The sequence below is a fragment of the Falco cherrug genome, chromosome 3, assembly GCF_023634085.1.
Source record: "Falco cherrug isolate bFalChe1 chromosome 3, bFalChe1.pri, whole genome shotgun sequence".
NCBI lineage: Eukaryota > Metazoa > Chordata > Aves > Falconiformes > Falconidae > Falco > Falco cherrug.
In genome coordinates, this window is record NC_073699.1 from 61,206,908 (window position 1) to 61,227,899 (window position 20,992).

Here is a 20,992-nt window from a genome sequence, read left to right on the forward strand (position 1 = left end):
TCTGCACTTTTAAGTCGCCTTCAAAGTATATTCTGCAGCTGTTAACCAGTACTTCTAATGCAAGCAAGACATTTCATTAAATATGTAGGCTGTTTAATTATTGAAGGTGGCTTCTTTGTTCATTCTGCATCATGTTAACTTAATGTTTTACATTAGAATAAATTCTTTAAGAGACAAGGTGTTTTTGGTTAAAAGAATGAACTGAAATGTAGAATTGAAAATTGCTACAAAGTCAATACTATTTAAAGTCAGAAATCTATGGATAGCAAAGATAATTTTATTGTTTACATGGAGTGCTAGATATTAGGCCAAGTAAAACAAGTGTTGCTTCATAGGAATCTGTGTCTACTAAAGATTTCTTGTTCAGCAGTGTCATCATTAAAAAAAATGGTGTCACAGTTTACAGTTCAGATTTAATCACCAGTATGAAACAGGAATGTAACAGATGTTTTTCTCAGAGTATGGAGGAACTAGAGCTATACATGAGAAGTAGGTACTTTAGTTGTAACAACCTGAAGTAGAAAGTTGTAACTTTCTGAAGATACCTCCTTCTATTGATATTTATTAGCATGTTCAAGAACCATTAAGTTAATCTCAGTCCCCTTCTGTTTGAAAGAATAGCACAGTCACCAAAAGGTAAAGCCACATATGGAAATATACTTAGATATTTTTCAACTCTGAAGGGAGTAATTTGTCAGGAAAGGAATGAGAAAGTTCACATTGGGGACCAAGATTTGAATTTACATTCACACTTTCTCCAACATTCAGGATTGTTTTCATTTTAGGCTACTAGTATGTTCTTGTGTCAGTTTTTGAATTGACTCTAAAATATTAAAAGATGTGAGGAATAAGGATTTGAACTATACAGTCTCATTTAAAATGTGGGTAAGAGAGCTGCGTGGCAGCCATTTTTGCTTATGGAAGTACAAGAGGATGGAGAGAATGTGGCCCTGAAAGAAACAATGGGAGAGAACCAAAAAATTCTGTCCCTCATCCTCAGCAAATGGCTTCATTGCAAAGCTTGGAGGACTGCAGACATCTTCCAAAGACAACTTGTACTACAAAACACAGCATTTTTTGTTCTTAATCTTGCTAGTCAGGTTTCCATTATAAATACTTGGGGTTTTTGCTACAGAAGCAGCTGCAATTTTACTCTTGCATGCGGTTATTAGTACAGTTGTCATGTTGTCAGATTAAACATGTTAATAAAGGAATAGCACCGTCACAGAAACTATGAAATTTTCTTGGATAAAACAGAAAGAAGCAAGGGTTATGCTGTATTTTTCCAATACGGTTTTTCATGGGGAATCAAAATTGTTTGTTCGCAGCCACTAGGGATATTAGACAACATATGGGAGAAAAAAAATCAACTCTGTAGCTATCTGAACACTTCTCAGTTCACAGACTTCCAAATTTTGCTTCAATGTCATGTAAAGGGATCTATTCTGTAATTCATGTTATTCTTTCTGTGATATTCAAGGTATCTTCAGTTGTTTTGAGTCTTTCCCACCTTGCATCACTACAGTGCCCCTTGCACTTTTACAAAGAAATTGCAATGGCATGCAAACTGCAGCTTTAAGTTCTTCCCGTTGATGATTGACAGCACATCCTAACCACTATTAAAAGATCAACAGTAGTATAACTGAATTTATCAATGTACTAATGCATGAACTAAACCTTTGTGACACTCCCATCACATCAGAAACTCGAATACTATAGAAATTATATTGTTCTATGTTGGCAACCTATTCAATGTTGCAGAGATTCCAAAGAATATTAGTCTTTGTTGCATGGCCAGCTTGTGATTAAGTTGCTCTTGTCATCAGACAAACATAGGATTGTTTTATGTTCCTCCTATGTAGATGTGAACAAATATATTCATACCAAACCATTTAGTCAAATAATTTACCCTCCTTTTTACTGTTCGGAAGTGAAACATAAACAAATCACAGCGGACAGAGTGAACATCCCCCCACCCTTCCCCAGGCTGAATGCAAATCTAGCATTCTTTAGCTGTTAAAAAAGGAATAGGCTTTGCACTCAACAGCAGTAGCTTGGAGGTATATCTCGGCCTCCATGAGCATCTGATGCCATTAGTTGCAAGTGCCAGAGAGGATTTCATGCTGTTCATTTTCAGCAGAGCCAACAAGGGACTGAAAGAACATATTACTTCTGTCCCCTAATGTACAACACTGTAACTTAAATATCTTGCAGAAAACACATTTGCTTCTTGTTCCACTTCTGCCTTGCCCTTACCCCACTGGAAAGAACTTTTGCATATAATACATTATCTGTATTGTTGTGGTTTTTACTCAATACTACTCTAAATGAAGTTTCAGTAATAGCAACATAGCCAAGGTGTACATTGCTTATTTTTTTTTCCGATTTATTTTAGGGTTATCATAGACCAAATCACTACATTGCTACACAAGGTAAGTTTATCACCTTTTCTTTTTTGTTATGTGAGGCTAAGAGGTTTTGGTACTTGGATTATGGTTTATACCATATGCATTCTTGCAACAGTCAATATCCAGGACAGAGTAAACTCAATCACTTAGGCAGAAGTAAGCAAACTAAATTATTATCTACTTTTTAGGTATGTCAAGTAAGCAGTCCTTTACCTTTGTGTTCAGATAGGTTCTGAGTAGAAAAGCAAAATATATCCTTTTACTCAACATGTTTTTACTCATGAAAAAAGAAATAAGCCATGGCAGAAATATTCAGTAAACTTTTCAGAGAGACAACAGTGTCATGAAAATGTATGTTCTGTTAATTGTTCAATGATAACTAGGCTTCAGGTCCTTAAAATACAAATCACTTCAGTTAGCAAGTTTTAGTGGAGGACCCAAAGAGATATTATGCTTGCAGTGGGATTCTTCAAAGGGATCTAAACAGACAATTTTACAGGGCATTGTTTAAAAGCTTGCTTGTGAACAAGAATCTATTCCTTTGTCAACATGCAAATTAATTGTCAATTTGTACTTGTCTTCAAAGACATAATTTGCCTGTTCCGATGCAGTTGTGGGGGAGGTTTTTTTTGGTCAAGTGCAGAGCTGGAACAGGTGGGAAAGATGAATCTTCTGTGACTGCTTAATCATAATATTGAACAACATGCCAATCTCCTGCCTATGCTTGGTTAGCATACACGTGAAAATCAAATTGCTCCTCCACTGCTTGGAGGGAATCTTCTGTGTAACAGGTATTCTGTGACAGAGCTTCCTGCGTTTGTCTGTGAATGTGGAGAAGTTGAGCTACACCCACATACGTTATTTCAACACATGCCCAACCTTTCAAGAGAGCCAGCTGGAGTACTGAGTATAATATACTCAGAATAATCTTACCGTGTGTAGGATTTAGAGGTCTTATGTAATTTTTAATGACTTTTTATCAAGGCAGATAAAATTTTGGCTATGTTAAGTAAGATATCTTACTGTGATTTCAGTTGTCCTATAAGTAACCCCATCTCCAGCTTCCACTCCCCACTTTTACCAGTGGGAGTATTTGTATCTCTGCCTCTCTGTACTTCAGCTCCAAACAGTCCCAAATGAGGGACTACTTTGTCAGATGACAGTGGGGCAGGACACAGATCTTACTTCTAGAACCACCTCACTACTTTTAATATTACACTTTGAGACCAGAATTATAATTTGTGCTCTTAAAATATGAGCCATTTAAATGTGCTGCTGCTTTTGCTTCTGCTACCCACCCACCACGTTCCTAAGTCCACAGTCCTTCTACAGATGAGCCAGACATGAAAACTAGGACAGAAATGCAGCATTTTCTTGATTCCCTTTGGACTTTTACACCCTCCTTTTCTAAGAAGAAATGGATTGTTCCATTTAACCTTTAGCTAATGATGCTGCTGTTTTTCACCTTTAATTGAATCCTAAAATAAAAAGATGCACAGTTAGCATTTTGCTTGCAGTTTGTACTACAGTTGTTTTCGTCAGGAGGTTCACCAGATCTCCCTGACAACTTTCTGATAGACATATGAGTTCCTATCTGGAGCAAGTTTAAATGCAGCTTTATCACTCATCGTAATACTTGAATAGCAAATACCAAGCCTGAGGTTTTTATACTTTCAGCTCTTGAAGTTAGGTGTAATAATGTATGAATAATGTACTGAAAGTCTACGTACCAGATCCATTAGCAAGTCACAAGAGTTTCTTTGCCACACTTTTTTACTGATACAGTGTCAAGAAGTACCTAGTCAAGAAGGAGAATAAAAGGAGTAGAAACAGGTCTTCTTCCAAGATGTAAAGGATATATGATTGTTTCAGCTGTCATTCTTTGGGGCAGGTCTCATCAGTTTCTTCCGTGTAGGTGTACACAAGGATGCCTGACCCCACCTGTGGTGCAATAAGTAAGAAACTGACTGAAGAATATCTTCATTTAAAAATGGGCATACAATTTACAGCTAATTCAAAATAATGTGGCTGTGAGGTTTTTGGAGGATTACATCTTTAACATCTTATTTTTTAAGCAGATTTATATCTCCGATTTGGAGGAATGAAGAGCACTGATCTCAAAAGGTTTATGTATTCTCTCTGACACTGTCCCTGGCCTGATGAAGAACTATGAGAAAGTTTCTTTTCCTTCCTCTGTCTCAGCTTTCCTATCTGCTGAATAGGGTTAAAAATACTCATTTGCTTTTTATAGTTCTCTGCAATGTCCTGATATATGCAGCTGTGTAAAGGCTAGCTAGCGTTGTTATCCAGTATCCCAACTTCCTGATAAAGCCTTTACACAACAGTAACACTTTCAGTAAGGTGCAATCTCTGTCTCTTGTAAAGATTATAAGGTAACTGGGAATAATCTCTAAAACTCCTTTAATGCTCTATATCAACTATGAAAGGAAAGACATTTGTTTCGCATGGCAAACAGACTATGCCTGGGTATGTCTTCCTTACTAGTAACCCAGCCATGAGCCACAGCTTGCAGTATAGCCAATGATGTCTGTGCACTGATTTAGAACAAACTTTCATATAGATACCTATAAATGCATCAACGCAGCACAACAGTTAAGCTGCCTGTTTAATTCCCTTGATGTCTGCTTTACATCATTCTTTGAATAACTTTTCCCATTCTCCCTTTGCTCCTCCACTGCAGCTTTCACAGGTGCACATGCCTATTGTTCTTTGAAGGAAAATATCATTACGTGAGTCAGTTTTAAATCTCCGAGGAGTTAGAATGATTGATACTTAATTTCCCTACGTTCTTCTTAAGCTGCATTCAACATATCAAATGTTAATGAGCAAATATAATTGTTTGAAGTGAAGAAATAGGAAATTTAATCAGTTTGTAATAGACAACCAATCTGCTTTTAACAGAGCTGAGAGCTGCATAATTACCTGTTTATTAAAGTGTTACTGTCTTCCATACTAACCAGAGTTTGACATACAGACTGGTATCTTTCGATCTTGGCATTCATCCTGCTGCTAATCTGAATTAGGTGGAGAAGCATATTTTAAAAGACTTAGCTAATGGAGGCTTTCTCAACTAATAATCAAAAAAAGGTTTACTTCCATTTTAAGTGTTACATTCAGAGTGTGCAATTTCAATTATAAAATTAATATCAAATTTCCTTTATGTGATAAGTATAATGTGAGTGGTAGACTGAATTTACAGCTAATACAGACTTTTGGTGATCTGCTTTAATAGGTAAAACCAGATAAGATCTGCACCTGAATCACCGTGATTAAGTAGAATCCCTCATCACAAGCTGGCATATTGGGTCATGCAGAGCCAGCAAGCTGATGCAATTTAAAAATTGCTATTTTGTTTCATATATCACTTGTTCCCATGGATATAATTCTTTTAAAAAATAAATATATAGTGGAATATCGAGCTTTTGTATGATCTGTTCAATTTACTGACAGCTAGGGGTTTTTTTCTCCAGGAGTTAGGTAATCAATGAATTTTAACCAGGTCCTTTAGTGAGAGTATTAGGTTGAATATCTGTATAGTACTCATTCTCATGCACACTGTTGGATGGTCTTACTATTGGATGACTGTTGTTGATCTTGCATGTCTCACCCTGATTACTAAGCAGGAAAAACAAGTCTTTTTTGTATTTACTTGTTCTGTGTCCGCTGAAGTTCATGTAGTTAAATGAGCTATGACTTAGCTTCTTTTAGCAAATGTCTAGCAAAGGTTTTGTAATGCTTCCTCCACCACTGCACCAGTGACTGTAAATTATGAGTGACAAACGAATGCTAATATAGTTCTACAGCAATGCTCATTGCTGTTTCCACCAGGCTGTTTTTGAGCAGGTCAGTCGTATGAAACAGCAGATACTCACATGCAAGCTGCATGTCTTTATATATGAAGTACCTTCCTTTGTGCATCTCAGACTTTTGAGTACTCCTCACGGTTCAGACTGTCTCTGCTTGCTGCAGCCTGCAGAGGAACCAGATCTAAGATGTTTTGTGGAAGTACTTCAGAGCGTATCTTAATGCCTCTAAAAAGTTACTCTTGAAAGTAAAGCAGCTTTAGCTTTAATAGCTCAGTGTAGCCTTTCAACCTCTTTTTTGTCTGTATCCAATTGTAACGCAGGTGCTAAACTGTTTCTCTTTGTGTATTGCTGATTATGGAGACAAGACATTTAAGTCAAGTTTCAGTCAAGAGGAGTTTTTTAGGTATGAGTTTTAAATTTCCAAAAACAAATGTTTACAATGGAAATGTTTACAGTCTTCACTACAGCAGCATAAACTTGCCACTGTAATAACCCCTTTCATATTCCTTTTCTTTTCTGCAAAATATGTGACTTTCCTCCGCACATGACTGTATATGTTGTGTGAACATTGTAATAAGGGTTTTCAGAAACAAAAATACATTTTCTTTCAAACTGAAAGTTCCCTTTCAGGCATCTGAAGCAGAAACATTGCTTTGAATAATAACACTCTTAACTTCCTTGGCAGGGTTTTTGTTTTTATGTTGCAAAAAGTTGTCAGAACTACAGCAGCGTGGAAGCTCCACACTTCTCTTTACAAAGAAATTTTTGCTTCCATGGTTTTAGCCTCCAGATGAAAATCAGCATTTGAAATTTCTTCAGGGACAATTGAAAAACAACAAAGCCAGATAGTTATACAGAGTTTTTCAGCCTTATGTATGGTTGTCATTTTGGCAGGATGTAGGGTAGTCAGGCTGATTTTGAGATATATATACATATATATATAGGAAGTGATTGAATCCTATACACCTGTATTAATCTGTATTGAATCTGAAAGATTCAATTGTTTTTGATGCTGTTCTTACTGCTTAATCATCAAAATGTTAAAAAGGTGGTTAAAGCCATCTGCCCTCAGTAAAGGAGATAAAGCCATTCTTAAGCACTAAATTGAGTAGTGAGGCTTTCTGAAACATGTCCTTCACCTATTTTGCAATCATGTGGCAGATGGCAAAGAAGTTGCTTTTTTTCCCACACCCAAATGCATACAGAAGTAATAGACCCTTTTCGTATGGAAGTGACACCTCCAGGTTATATTGTGAAGCCATATGGCAAATTCACTAGATCTCTCTTACTACCATTTTCCACCGAAGGCTGATGATAATAATTACAACATTTAAGCATCTTTTTAAAGTTGGTACTTTCACTAGTGTTGAGGACAAAAAGAGACAATGTGTAGTAAGAACTAGTAACTATCAAAGTCAATACTTTTTAGCAGTTGCCACATTATAGTACATGTGAATAGCAGTTTCTCTCTGCCTCCTTGTTTGTAATAGGAGATTTTAGTGATAGCTGTGTTAGAACAGTTATCTTTCACCATTTTCATGATTCCTGTATTTTTCTGTCTTTATCTTAATCAGCTGTGTGGTGGTTTGTCTATACAGAGAATGAGATGACCCTGCTGCTTTCCATTCAGCACAGAAGGCTGTAAACGCAGAGCTAGCGGAGTTTTCTAAAAGAGACAAAGTTGGCTTAGGCTCTGCTGCAGTGTGTCACTTCTCAGAATCTTCGTGTGTAGACCAAGTGAAACAGAGCATTGTTGGAAAACTGCTGATAGATCCATTAGCAGATAGAGCCATTCACATTCCTCACATATGTGTGGCTACATTTTGCATGAAATACATGCCTGCCTTTCATAAATCTTTGGAAATTCTTTGAAAGTATAAACAAGCTCTAGAAATTATTCTGAATAATTACTGAATGTTTATTTGCTAATATAAATTTCTACATCCCATGCAGGCTGTTCTTTCAGTTGTTTGTTAACGTAGCTTGTGAAACAACAGTTTGAGAAACCGATGATTTTTCTGTAGCCCGTTGTCAAAGCCACAGAGGAGGAAAACACAGTCTTTCCATCCTTTTCCCCACAAAGACTGAGCAGCAGGAAATCAGACGTAAAGGTCTTCAGAGCATACATAGATCTCCATCTCAAAGACAAGATACTGGTTTGATTTCTCTGTTGTGGTCAGTCTAGAAGAGATACATCAGACTTCATATCAGAATTCAGAAGTAAGAGAAATGAGAAACTGCAGTAATTAAGGAGACAAAGGTGAATCAGGCAAAAGGAAGTGTTTCAAGGTTGTATTGTAGAATATGGAAGATTTTGTGAAAAGTAATGTATTTGTCCTCTTTTCAAGGATGTGGCTGTAAGATATGTCCTGCAAACAAGGAAGTTATGATCTCCCTGAAACTCCAGAGCTGAGCAAACTGTCCTTGTGAACCAAACACGCTTTCAGAAAAGAACATTATGGAGGTGGCCCTGTATTGCTTAGCTGCTCAGACTCCTAATTGCCTAGATTAAGCACTAGAATCCAGTTTTTGTCCAAGGAAAGTATACAACATCAGCCTTACAAGTGTACCTCACATGTCACATGAGGGGGATGTGAATTATGAAAAGCTGGCGCTTGATGATAGGATTTCCATCCTTGATAAAGAATCAGCCATAAACTGGACTTGATGGGAAATTTATCTGGCACTCTTGACAGAGTGCTGTTAACATGCCTGTAAACCAAGAAAGCCTAATGCTAAACCAGAAGGAGCAGAGAAATGCAGTTTGTCAGGAAAATCACGTAGTCAAAGCATCTTTTCTTTAGTGAAGTTTATTTTCCAACTGGTCTTCAGCAGCCTGGAGGAAGCTTGGCAGCAGGTGTAAGGAGGTTTTTCATCTCCTCATTTGCTGAACAAAAGAGTTTAGCAGATGTACAAACAACATGTATTTCAGAAACAAATATATCAAGAAACAATAAGGCAGCTTTTTTTTTTGTCTTGTCACCATATCAAAATCTTTGAAACCTGTCATCTTTCCTCTATTTTATATCCTTTGGTGGGAACTGAAATCTCTGTATTGATATGGCCACCAATGCACATGACAGTCTGGGTGATTTTGAAGCATTGCCTTTGAAAAAAGAAAGATATAGGCTTATTGGATTAATTTCTTTCCCTATCCATCTGTATTCTTCCGTGCAGTTGCATATTCAGATGTAGACTTTGTGGAGATTCCCTCTGCTGCTGCTAAATCTCATTCTGTTGCAAGTATGTTCATGTTATTGTGTCTGTACTAAGCACAAATACATGCTGCATGTTAGAATGGCTTTCCTTGTTTACAGTGTACATCAAATACTGCAGACTCCATAAAATACAATAAAAAATAGAATTAAAAGGTTAGTGTTGCCCTTTCCTGCTTGAAGTGGTGAAAATAACCAATGTGCTCACAAAAATAATAAATGATGCTGCTGAGAGAATTTCTTGTCATGCAGATTTTATTTTTATCGTGATTATCTAGAAGTTAAAAGGAAAAACATCCAATACACATTTATTTGTTAATGACCTTCACATGTATCTTGATCTGGCTAATACTTGTTTGGTTCTGACTATTTCTATGACAGAGGAAGAAATGAATGTACCAAAGTTCTTCAGTCTTAAATAAAAAAAATATATTGTGAGTGATATATCTCGCTCATTAGATACCTATCAGGATAATAAATTTGGTTGTTCTAGCATTTTTACTTATGCTTTAATGTAGACTAAATTATCTTGTTTGTTCATCTGAGTAAAGTGTTCATGATAATGCACTTAAACTCCCAGCACAAGTTTAAAAAATACAGCATCTGAATATCTTACTCACACGCATGAGCAGCATTCCTTCACAATAAAGTCCTTGGGGAAAAATAAAAGAAACAAGTAGCCAAAATGAACTCATATTTTTGAGCTGGAGAATAGTGATGATTTTACTACATCCTGATGCTTATGATTGACTCAACATGAAAATAGAAAGTAGAAATGGGAAAGACTAATTAGGTTCTTTCGTCCATTCCCTAAGGAACTGTCTACTGAAGGGGATAAAATGATCTAAAACTTCTCATTCATCATCAAAATTGATTCTGCATTGCAACCTGATATGAAGAACCCAGTCCAACAAGTAAATTACCTAAGATTTTTGTGTTGGAAATGTTACAGACAGCATGTTTTTTACAAAATAAATGCCATATTTGTTAATCTTCCCAAGTTCAGATGGGCTGTTTAGAATGAGTGATTAATAGGTATTCATATTTCCGTAATGCAAATCACCCATATTGAGAAAAATGCACAAATCAGAAACTAAACGGCTTTCTTACTGGAAAACATTGATTCAGCTAAACTGAAACTTTTTGTTGGACTGCTTTCACAAAGATAGTCCAGGTTCAAACCATGGGCTCAAGGCTCCTGGAATAAGACTTCAGTCAGAGCTGTGAGCTCAGATGGAGAACCAATACCTCATGTTGCTCTTTGATCTGAATCAATTTGGACCTATCTCTCAGTTTACGAGATGAGTCACCTATCGTTCTTCTGACGTGCTTGGCTGTAATTAAACCATTAAAAAGTTTGTGGGACATGGAGAGAAGGAGGGTCCATGTGTGAGTGAGACCAACTCTGTTTCTCTGTAACCAGTGCACTCGACTGGAAAATACTTCAAGGCCTCTAATTACAGTTATTCAAAGTATTCCTGTTCCAGAGCAGAAGAAACTGAAACACACTCCCTGCAAGACACTGCCTAGCAGTGCTCTCTTAAAAGCTGCGTAAGGCAAACGTCAAGACTCTGGCCTTACGCCGGTGTCCCATATAACCCTCACGAGGGTATCCCTAACCCCCAGGAGTGCCACATAACTGCAAAATTTGGAAGCTACTGATTTATCCAGCCTGAGAAAATGTTAATGAGAGGAACAGACTACTTAACATTCCCACTGTGTGTCACATATATTATACAAAAGAAGTTCATCAGTTATACTGGATGAACTACATTGTTTTCTTGGGCTTTTTAATTTCCTGCAGTTAAGATCAGAAAAAGCAGCTTTCTTGAATGGCATAATCATAGAATCATGGATCATAACAGTACATGCATGGCCAGTAGTACTATGTACACAGCTTTTATTGCAGTCAGCTTTGCCTGATCTCAGGCTAACTGGAGAAATCTGGACCATTTCCGTTGCTGCCAGTTCCTCTGTTCCCAGTCTGCAGTACTTCTGTGTCTAGTCAAAAGATGTTATGGAATGTGCTATTTATTCCTTGAGAAATTAGATGACATTTTCATTTTATTTTGTTGATACAGAACAAACTGAGCTAGTATTGGAAATTTAGCTGTGGAGAAATGTCAATCAATAAGTGTGTAACGTTTTATTAGACGGAAAGTTAGCTAGTAACATTAGCTGTAGAGTTATAAAAATGTCTTAAATAACACCTGCCAAGAGTGCACAAAGTTTGGTTTCAGGCTTAAAAATATTTAAGTGCAGCAATGACTTGTTTCTGAACATGGTGGACATACTAACGTGGAGCAGGAAGAGGTTAAGATTACTCAGAAATGGCTAGGGAGCTGGCATATTGTGGCTGCTGTATGTCGTACCAAGCCTGTTCAGTTCATTCGAACCCTGCCTTGCTCCCCGTTGTCTCTCAAGGTATGTTGGGATGGTGACTGTAAGGGACATGAACACCTTTTGTGTATTCATGGGCATTTAATATGTAATGCAGCTCCCACTACAGTGGAGGTCCAGTCCCGGACTGGAATTTCTAGATGGTATCATAATACAGACAAATAATGTATAGAGATGTGCACTGTTCCAGCCTAGGTAGATCTGTATCAATAAGGAAAAGAAAATGCCATATGATATTCCAGAGAATAAATACCACATCCCCATAAAAATTTCTGACTACCCACAGAATCACTGCAGAATGGGGTCGGAGGAAATGCCAGCAACAGAAATGATCCAGCTGTAGCCAATAGTTTATGTGTATGTGTATATACACACACATAAAATAGTATTTTCAAACTGATTATCTAGTTTTGTGAAATGAACAATTTTAATGAAAAAATTCTCTGGAATAATCAGTTTTGTCATTACTCAAAGGATATATTTTTTAAGTATCTCTATATTAAACTGGGATTTTAGAATGCAGGGTTTAGGGGTTTTTAATTTTAGCTAGCTGTAAAATGCTTGCATATATTTCATAAAGCAATAGGACTGTAGCTCATCATTAGTGTACATTGTGAACGGCATGTTACAGGCCAAATGATTTTATGTTCTTTTTACATTTGGAAAGAGATGGAGAATTTACAGGTCAATCTCTTTCATGCTGCAAAAGGTCTAGTGCTGCCTCCTCTAAATATAGGAGGAGGTGGTGTAGAAAGCCAGCCAAAGCACTGGTCAGTCTCATGGGAGCCATAGATAAAAATTCTACATGCACCTCAGTCACTTAGTAATCTAAGCCTTGTTGAAAGCTAATGGGACTTGAAAGCACTTTGAAAATTTCATTTTGTGACAGTCAGCAGGGCTTGCTGACTGGCTAGTCCGAAACAGGTAGGATTTAGTTTGTGCTTGAAAATCAGCCAATTACTATTCACTGTGTTATCCCTTGGCTGATAATGAGAGAAAGCTGTGTTTTTCCTGAGAAAAGGATACAGCAGAAAGCCTCTATGTTACCAGTAGCTGCACTTGGCTGGATTTGTCCCAATAAAGCATTTCAGCTTACTTTATAAGCAACATTTTCCTGAAATGTCAAGCTAACAAGATTCAGTCAGATCTGTTTCTTATTGACAATTCATCTAAGGTGAGGAAATAATGAAAAATGCATTTTAAATTCATAGCTCAGTCCTGATTAACCCACTTGAGTGTAGCTGAGGTGGCTAACTGTGGGATAGTGTTGCTGTACACTGTTTTCTTTTTTTGCGTTGTAAGGTGGTATTGTTGCAAAAGGCCAAAAAAAGAAATGGTGGACTGGCTACAACTCAAATATAGATCCTGCATATCTCTGATATGCACAGCATATCTGAAGCCTGGGTTAAAACTAGCATTAGAAGAAACTGAACGTTTTTTATTTGTTTGTGAATTAAATTCTGGTAGAATTCTTTCTTACAAAAGGATATTCTTTCTTACCTAACTATGAGTTAATTACCGCCTCTTCAAACAAGTGGCTCCTCTCTGTGCCATCTCTGAATCTACTACCATGGAGGAATCAGTTAATATAAGGTTTAAAACTGAGGGGGAGCTTTATTCCATACCTCACATAAGAGTAGCCATAGCTTCAGGCATCTTTGCTTGGGCTGCCTGCTGGCTTAACATACTTACAGGGAACCAATCTCATTGGAAGTTCATCCACAGCTTTGTTTATTTGTATTTTTCCAAGGCAAGAATGATTTGCAAGAAAGTTTTATCAAGAAAGCCAGCATAGCTATATAATTACAACATAGCCCTGCTGGAGATTACACAATAGTTAATATTTGTAAGGCTAAATTTAGAAAGTGCTTTTCAAATGCCATCACAGTCAACACTATAAGTCAATGAAATTAAATGGCAGGAGTGAGAATGTGTTTTTTCAGCTCATTGCAGGGGTTTTGTTTAATTGCATTGAAATTCTTTAGTGCACAAAATGGCTGTGGCTAGGATATGCAGAAGTGACAAATAATAAATACTGAAGTATGGCAGCTAGAAACCAGCAATTAATAAATAACACTAAAGCATCTATGGCCAAGTTTTTCCAGTACAAACATTTGTTGCCTTCTAGTGTGCTCATTCTTACAGTGATAGGCCTATAGGAGACTTCAGTGAAAGTGAATAGATGGCTGGCAGAGGAGTACGTTTTACCCTCCATGCTGTTTTAGTTTCTGGAACAGATTAGGGAGGACTTTAATTAAAGCATTAGAAGCATCCAGGTTATATGACCTGATTCTTTTTCATCCTTATTTTCTTGACACCTTAAAATACAAAATACCTATCTGTCTCCATTTTGATAGCTATGAGTGAGGGGTGGGCCCATATGGTTTAGTGATATCTTGACCACAATTTTATCTCAGACCTAAAAATTATTCACTCTCATATAAGCCTTTAAAGTCAATTTAAGTGTATGTGTTATGTAGAAAACGGATGTTTAAACCTTTTTTTGAGAGAAGTTATTGCAGAAAAACTGCATGATCACTGCCTGAGGTTTTGCAGTTTTTATAGCAGAGCTTTGTTATGGACTTCGCTGGCCTCCACAGAGGTACTAAACCCTTAAGAACTCCTGGAAGGGTGAGTGAAAGTTAAATGCATGCTACCATAGATATTCAACAACTATATGGTAAAGACTGCACTTGACAAATCAGATTATCAGCAACTGACGAGATCTTCAAAGTATCTTCCTTTCAAAAACCAGCTCGTTTGGGGAGGGCAAAGATGAGCAGCCTACAGCGGTGCTGCTGCGTGGCAGTGGCAACACAATTACAAAGAAATACTGAACTAGCAGTTTATCTTGCTAGTTGACTAAATCAGCACAGCTGGGATCTGGCACTTTCCTTTATAGTATGCTATTTTATATAGAAAGATTAAGACATTTTATTTTAGTTTAGTTTACTTTATGAAAAAGTGGAACCTAATCTTACACTCCTTAGTCTACACCTGGTGACACAGAGGTGCCCAGGTCTGCAGAGCTGCTGACCACTGATGCTTCCCATGAGGTAACTGGGAGGCTGGCAGAACTGGACACTCATGAAAACCTGATCACATAATGATGCGTCTTCAAATTCCTGTTGATAAAATCTTGGGCACATTGCCTTATTGAGTAGGGAAAAAATGTATTTCGGTTAAGGGAGATGTTCCCTTGCTGCAATCAGTGATATTTATAGTTTAAAGTAACATTTAACTGCAGTTTTTTACATAACTTCTGAAAAGGTGTTTTGTTCTTACCTCTGAATTCTAGCATGGTTAAAAGAGCGAGTAACATGCACTTATAAATTATCAGATCACCGGACTGGCAAAGCATTAGTAACCCTATAATTTTGTTTCCTTCTGTGAAGTTCTCTGTAAGATATCCTACTAACAGCTAGTCTGACCCATTTAAGAGGTTGATTAGGAAAAGGAGAATTCTTGGACTTTTTAGTCTATTATCTTGTAATCTGTTTTCCTAGTATTTTTTTTTTTTTTTAATCTCTGGTTTTATGCTTTCATGTGTAATGGGTTTGGGTTTTTTTGACAGCATAGTTGCAAAGGGTTTCATTGCTTTTTGGCACTTTTTTTTTGCCATGCAGCCATCTATGGTAATAAGAAAACATTTGCTGTATCTCAAGCTCATTTCAAAGGGATCGTACATCATGAAGAATGAGGACTAAAATGCAGCTCCCTTTATGCAGGTTTTGCTTCAGCAAAAAGTGAAGACAGTTATCATTGCTACTAGAAGCAGCAGTAACCATTAGGTGAGGGGACCATTTTATAACTACCTCCTTACACGGGGTGGATATGTCTACTTGCTGGAAGGATTTTTATTGCTCTCTTTTCCAGATGGAATTTAACGGCTGCAGATACAATTCTTGCATCTTGTCAGCTGCCTCTATCAGCACATGCTAACGGCTGACACTGCCCGTGCACTGTCCCCAGGGAGCCTTTGGAACTGAAGGGTTTCTGTTCATTTTCTGCACGTTTTTGGCTTTGATGTCTATCATTGAATTTGGTCTCGGGTGGAGCAAACATTAGCTTGTGGATTTGACATTCTATACTAGAAAAACTATACAGTTTTAGAAGCTGTTTGTTCCTTGTTTAGCCTGCTTGCTTTTCTAGAAATTGAAAAATGACCCACAGATTTAGAAGTCCCATCTGAGTAAGTGCTGGAGACATTGCAAGATTCTGGTTTTACTTGTTTCTTTGTGTGTTCGCTTTCTTTCCTGCTTCTGAATACTTTTTCCTGTGTTCTGGGCCAGTTTGTCACGTTTGAATTGATCACATACCCAGCAGCAATACCAGTTGTTAGAACTGGGTCTCACAATAACAAGCAGAAATAGAGGCTCTAGAAAGCTCTGTGTACAGAAGCACCTTCTTAAGAGTTTAAACCATTCTTAAAAGCTGTGTGATTTTCCATTTCCTAGGATGCTTGCATTGCCAGGGCAGCAGCTAACAACTACTGGTAATACAACTAATGCTTGTGGTATATACAACTGAACAGTTTTGTTGAGTTTTTTCAATAATGCATTTAATTAGATTGGGGATTGGATGGTTGATTTCTTTTTCTTATTTTCCTTTGCTTTTCATCTTCTGCTTGCAGTATGTTGTTGATTTCTTTTTTTCACAGCAGAAATCTTTGATACCAACTACCATATTGTGTAGCTAATGGGGTACGCTGCAGGCTTACTGTTCGGCAGCACAGTACCTTCTCTTCAGACCTTCTCCTCCCGCAAGGGGACAACTGCTGAGAATAACCTTCCTGCCTATTGTGCACACATCTGTTAAGTTGATGCTTAGAACAATTATAGGCTTTTTCTCTCCCTGCCATGAGTGTCTGGAATCAAATTGTTCAGCTCTTCATGACAATAAATCCTCCAACCCTACCTAGCCTCTAATGCTTTTCAATTCTGGCTGGAGACAAGTAATAATTTATTCATATGTCAGAAAATAATTTGAAAAATGTCAGGAAGAAAAGCAAAATGGGGTAGAAAAGCATTACTTTCTGAGACTTTAAGGTAGATTTTCAGGTGTTTGGGGTTTTTTGCTTTCAGTGTCTGGAACATGAAAGACATTTGGAGGCTACGTGTAAGAATTAGAGAGGAAAATCATGAAAACACTTGAGAATACTTGAGGAGAGCAGGAAATCCTGTCAAGCACTTTTAATTATGATTGTCTTATCATTTGGATAGTACGATTGAGAGGAGCGTACTCAGCACTTTAGAATGGGACATTTCTTCTAGAAGAACATTTGGAATCAACCTTGAAAGACTTCTCACAGCTCACCATTTTCTCTTGCCTGAAAAATGCTATTACCTTTTCTAAAGATTATTTTTTCTCATCATTTATTATCTTTTTTTTCTGTATAAAGAATGACAAATTCAAAATCTTTAGGAAGAAATCAGTGTTTAGTATCTCTCCCCAGTTGTAATTTGTGATCTCGGGATCTGAAATGTAGTAATCTTTAAATCATGAGACAAATTGTCTGTAGAAAAAAAAAAAAAAATCAGGAATAAATTGTTGCGGGTTATCCCAGAACTGTCAAAAAGGAATGAGTGTTACAAAGTAGGGCCCAACCATCTTGTATCTCAAGTGAATCTGTAGGAAAGAAAGCTGAAATAACACAGAAAGAAACTCACTACCTTGCCCCTCAGTTCCTCCATGATTCTGGCTTCTGGCAAGGAGAAAAGAAAAGGGCTGTATAGACAGGATCTTTTCTCACCTTTCCTGCAGCTTTAGCAAGAACATATTCCGATGAACAATCTTGAAACATCACATAATCCTGTGGTGACAGAAGACAGTGAAGCCATTTACATTTGCTCCTTTAAACCAGGTGGTGAATCAGGATTCTTTAACAAGCAATAGCGTTGTTATTTTTTGTCTTTGATCAAGTTTAAATAACCTTAATAATGTGTTATGAACTTGCAGATAGACTCTTTCTAGGACACTACTCTGTGGAAAGCTGCCTTTCCATAATTCTGTTTTTAGCTACACTCCTTCAAAGATGATAGCAATAGTAATTTTGCTAGTATTTGTTTGAGATTTGAGAGGAAGGAAGGAGCTATACAGAGACAGTATTTTCTTACAGTGAGTAGAATAGTCTCCTTCCTTTTACCAGTAGGAGAGGTTGACCCAAAAGCTTTCTAATGCTGTTGTGACTTCAGTTGCCCCAAAAGCTATATTGAATCCTACATTATTAAAACACAAGCAAGCTGAAGTTTCTCTGTAATGTATATTAATTATCTTACTTCAACATTCAAAATTGCATTTGGACTGTGTCTGTATTACATATCTAGAACACTTATGTAGAACTAAAATACTTATTGTAGTTTTCCGTATGGTGGAGTGATTTAAATCTGGTCATATTTCAGAATGAAATCTCACAAAATTATCACCTTTTCTCTGCTGCAAATTAAAAGGAAAAAAAAAAAGTGTCCAGCTTTACAGCCACAACATCAGCTTGAGTCTGGTAATTTCCGAATCAGTAATTTTAGGTTCTGCTGTTACTTCTACTCAGAGACCTTCTAACATTTCTTGTGTTCTAACAGTCATAGCTTCCTGTTGTTTTTCTCCTATCATATGAACTACCAGGGCAAATAAAAGACAAGTTGAGTGACTGTAGGGAAACCTGTGAAACTAGTTGTTTATATATAGTTGTATATGCAGCATTTTTAAAAGCATAGGAGGCAAGGAGGAGAATACATAACTTCTTTAAGTGGTGTATGCAAATTATGGATGAGAAAATTATTCTTTGAAATTGCTGAAGATAAATCTAAAAAAATCTGAAGGTTTAGACTATTACCATCCTTTTTCTTAAACTGGAGTTCTAAGTAAGTTATGTCATAACTGTGATGCTATTTGCCTAGTTCGCTGGTTTTGACTTGCTTATAATATCACAGAATCATGAAGCCATAGAATTACAGAGTGGTTTGGGTTGGAAGGAACCTTCAAAGACCATCTAGTCTTTGAAAGACCACCACCACCACCACCCCGCCATGATAATAATAACAATAAAGTATTACTACATTTTCCACTAAGTGCTCCCTTTCAGAGTGAAATTTTTATTTTCAAAGTACCAAAATATGGGTGCTAAACTACCCAAATATGTCAAACTATGGTTTTGTAATTTTTTAAGAGTGTTGATTTCTTCACTAGAGGAACATTTGGCCAATAAATTATCCATTTTAGCTAATTTAAGGCATTCTTCAAAATAAGCAACTAATAGCTTACTGCAGTGTGGCAGTTCAGTAATGGACGTTAAATTTATAGTACCTGAAAGGATTTTATATTTGTTTATTCTTATTGGCTCAGTGATTTTAAAGCAGTGGTTTAAAATTGGGGTGGCACACTGAATGTCATGTGAAAGACATGTAGGCTAGGAACAGGAGCAGGCACGTGCAAAGTGGTGTGGTGGTTCGCAACATTTTACATGTCTGTAACGTTTCCTGTGGGCTGGTACCCAGCTTTAGTAGCTGCTAGAGGAAGCCCTTGTGCATTCATCGACAAAAGCACACAGAATGTTGGGGAAAGCACTGCAAAGGACATGGCTGCCATGGCATGCCAGGGTTCTGTACTGCTTTCCCCACTTTCCCGCTATTTTACAAAGTGATAGATGGCAGCAAAAAAAATCTCTAACTTCTGTCTCACTTCAGGAAGTACAATTTAGGAGCTGGGGTAATTTGATGATAGTGTATACTAAGAAAAATATTAGAAACTAGGAAAGGCCACATAGTCCACTGAGGCTCATTTCATTCCAAATATACCTTCTCTACGTTATTATTCTATTTGTTAAAAGAAAGAGTAATGTTATCCATTTTTTATAATTCCACTTCTGGGTATTACAGCGATAAATACTTAAATGCTGGAGAACTAACTTTCTTTCAGAGCACTGTTTCAGGGGAAAACTATTTAAATGCAGATGGGTGGGATGACAGAAAAGAAATTGACCCTAAATGAAAAATATGATGATAGTGATATGAATATATGTGTATAGTCATGGTTTCTCAAAGTTCCCCAGAGACAAGCTTCCAATCATGAGACTTTCAGATAGTAACCTTTCACTTGATTTATTGTTTCAGGACCAATGCAGGAGACAATATATGACTTTTGGAGAATGGTATGGCATGAAAACACAGCCAGCATAATCATGGTTACTAATCTCGTAGAAGTGGGAAGGGTAAGTGATTTTTGTATTTAAAAAGATGAAAGACTTCCAAGGTGTTTGCTTTTGAAAATTAAATAGCAGACCAACAAGATGCTTATGCACTAAGTAGAGCACATAAAATATTTATGACTGCCTGTACTAAGAGGTTCATTATCAATTATTTTTAAACATGCCTTGGATGCTTGGCTTTGATAACATTAGCACAATGAAAAAGTAACTGATAAAGCTACATTCTGTACAACATAGCCTGCAAAGACTGCCAAAGAGGGAAAGCACCGTCTCTTTGTGTATATCTCAAACATACCACTTCTATTAAGGGAAAACAGGGAATTGGTTACAGAACAAGGTATGGTGTCATCTTTGTTTTATTAAGGGAGGCTGAGGGAGAGTAATTCCGAAACAGATTTCTGAGAAAAGTAGTTAAACTGTGAAATTGCACCTTATTCATAGTGTATAAGTCTACATCAACCTGGTTTGTTTAGGTTTTTCTTCCTGTAAGCCTTCTGGAATAAAACAGAAAAAAAATAGCTTTAGTCATTTGTACACTAAATTTCTTGACCAGAAGGTCTTCTTCAGGAGCCAAGTAGTAAAGGAAAGCTTGAGTTACTGTGTACTTTTCTTTCTTTGCTTGATAACTTCTAAACTATGCTTCCTACTCAAGTCATTATGGCTAATTTTGTTTTCAGCATGTACAGAATGGAACCATTTTCTTTGTTTCTCACAACCGTCAATAACTGAGTCTTTTAATTTACTGCTTTGTCTATGCACTGGTGTCTTAGTTCCCATTTGGGATGTTGTTTTCAAAAAAATTGCCTGGGAACTGGGCATATGAAAACAAAAGCATTGCTTTTATTGCACCTACTGCAATTATTGTAAATCGAAGTGTTGAAATAAGAAGTGCATGTATCTTGGTGTGAGCCTCATGGTTTTAAGAGATGTTTTTAATTT

General features: G+C 37.0%; 1 protein-coding gene across 10 annotated transcripts in view; it reads left to right on the forward strand.

Moving 5' to 3' along the window:
• PTPRM (protein tyrosine phosphatase receptor type M) overlaps positions 1-20,992 on the forward strand; it is a 481,575-nt gene that overhangs the window by 426,934 nt on the left and 33,649 nt on the right. For all 10 annotated transcript variants that reach the window (XM_027802895.2, XM_027802897.2, XM_027802902.2 and 7 more), the window contains 2 exons: positions 2,396-2,432; positions 19,959-20,056. In XM_027802895.2, the coding sequence (XP_027658696.1) occupies positions 2,396-2,432; positions 19,959-20,056 (135 nt within the window). The remainder of the gene's footprint in view (positions 1-2,395; positions 2,433-19,958; positions 20,057-20,992) is intronic.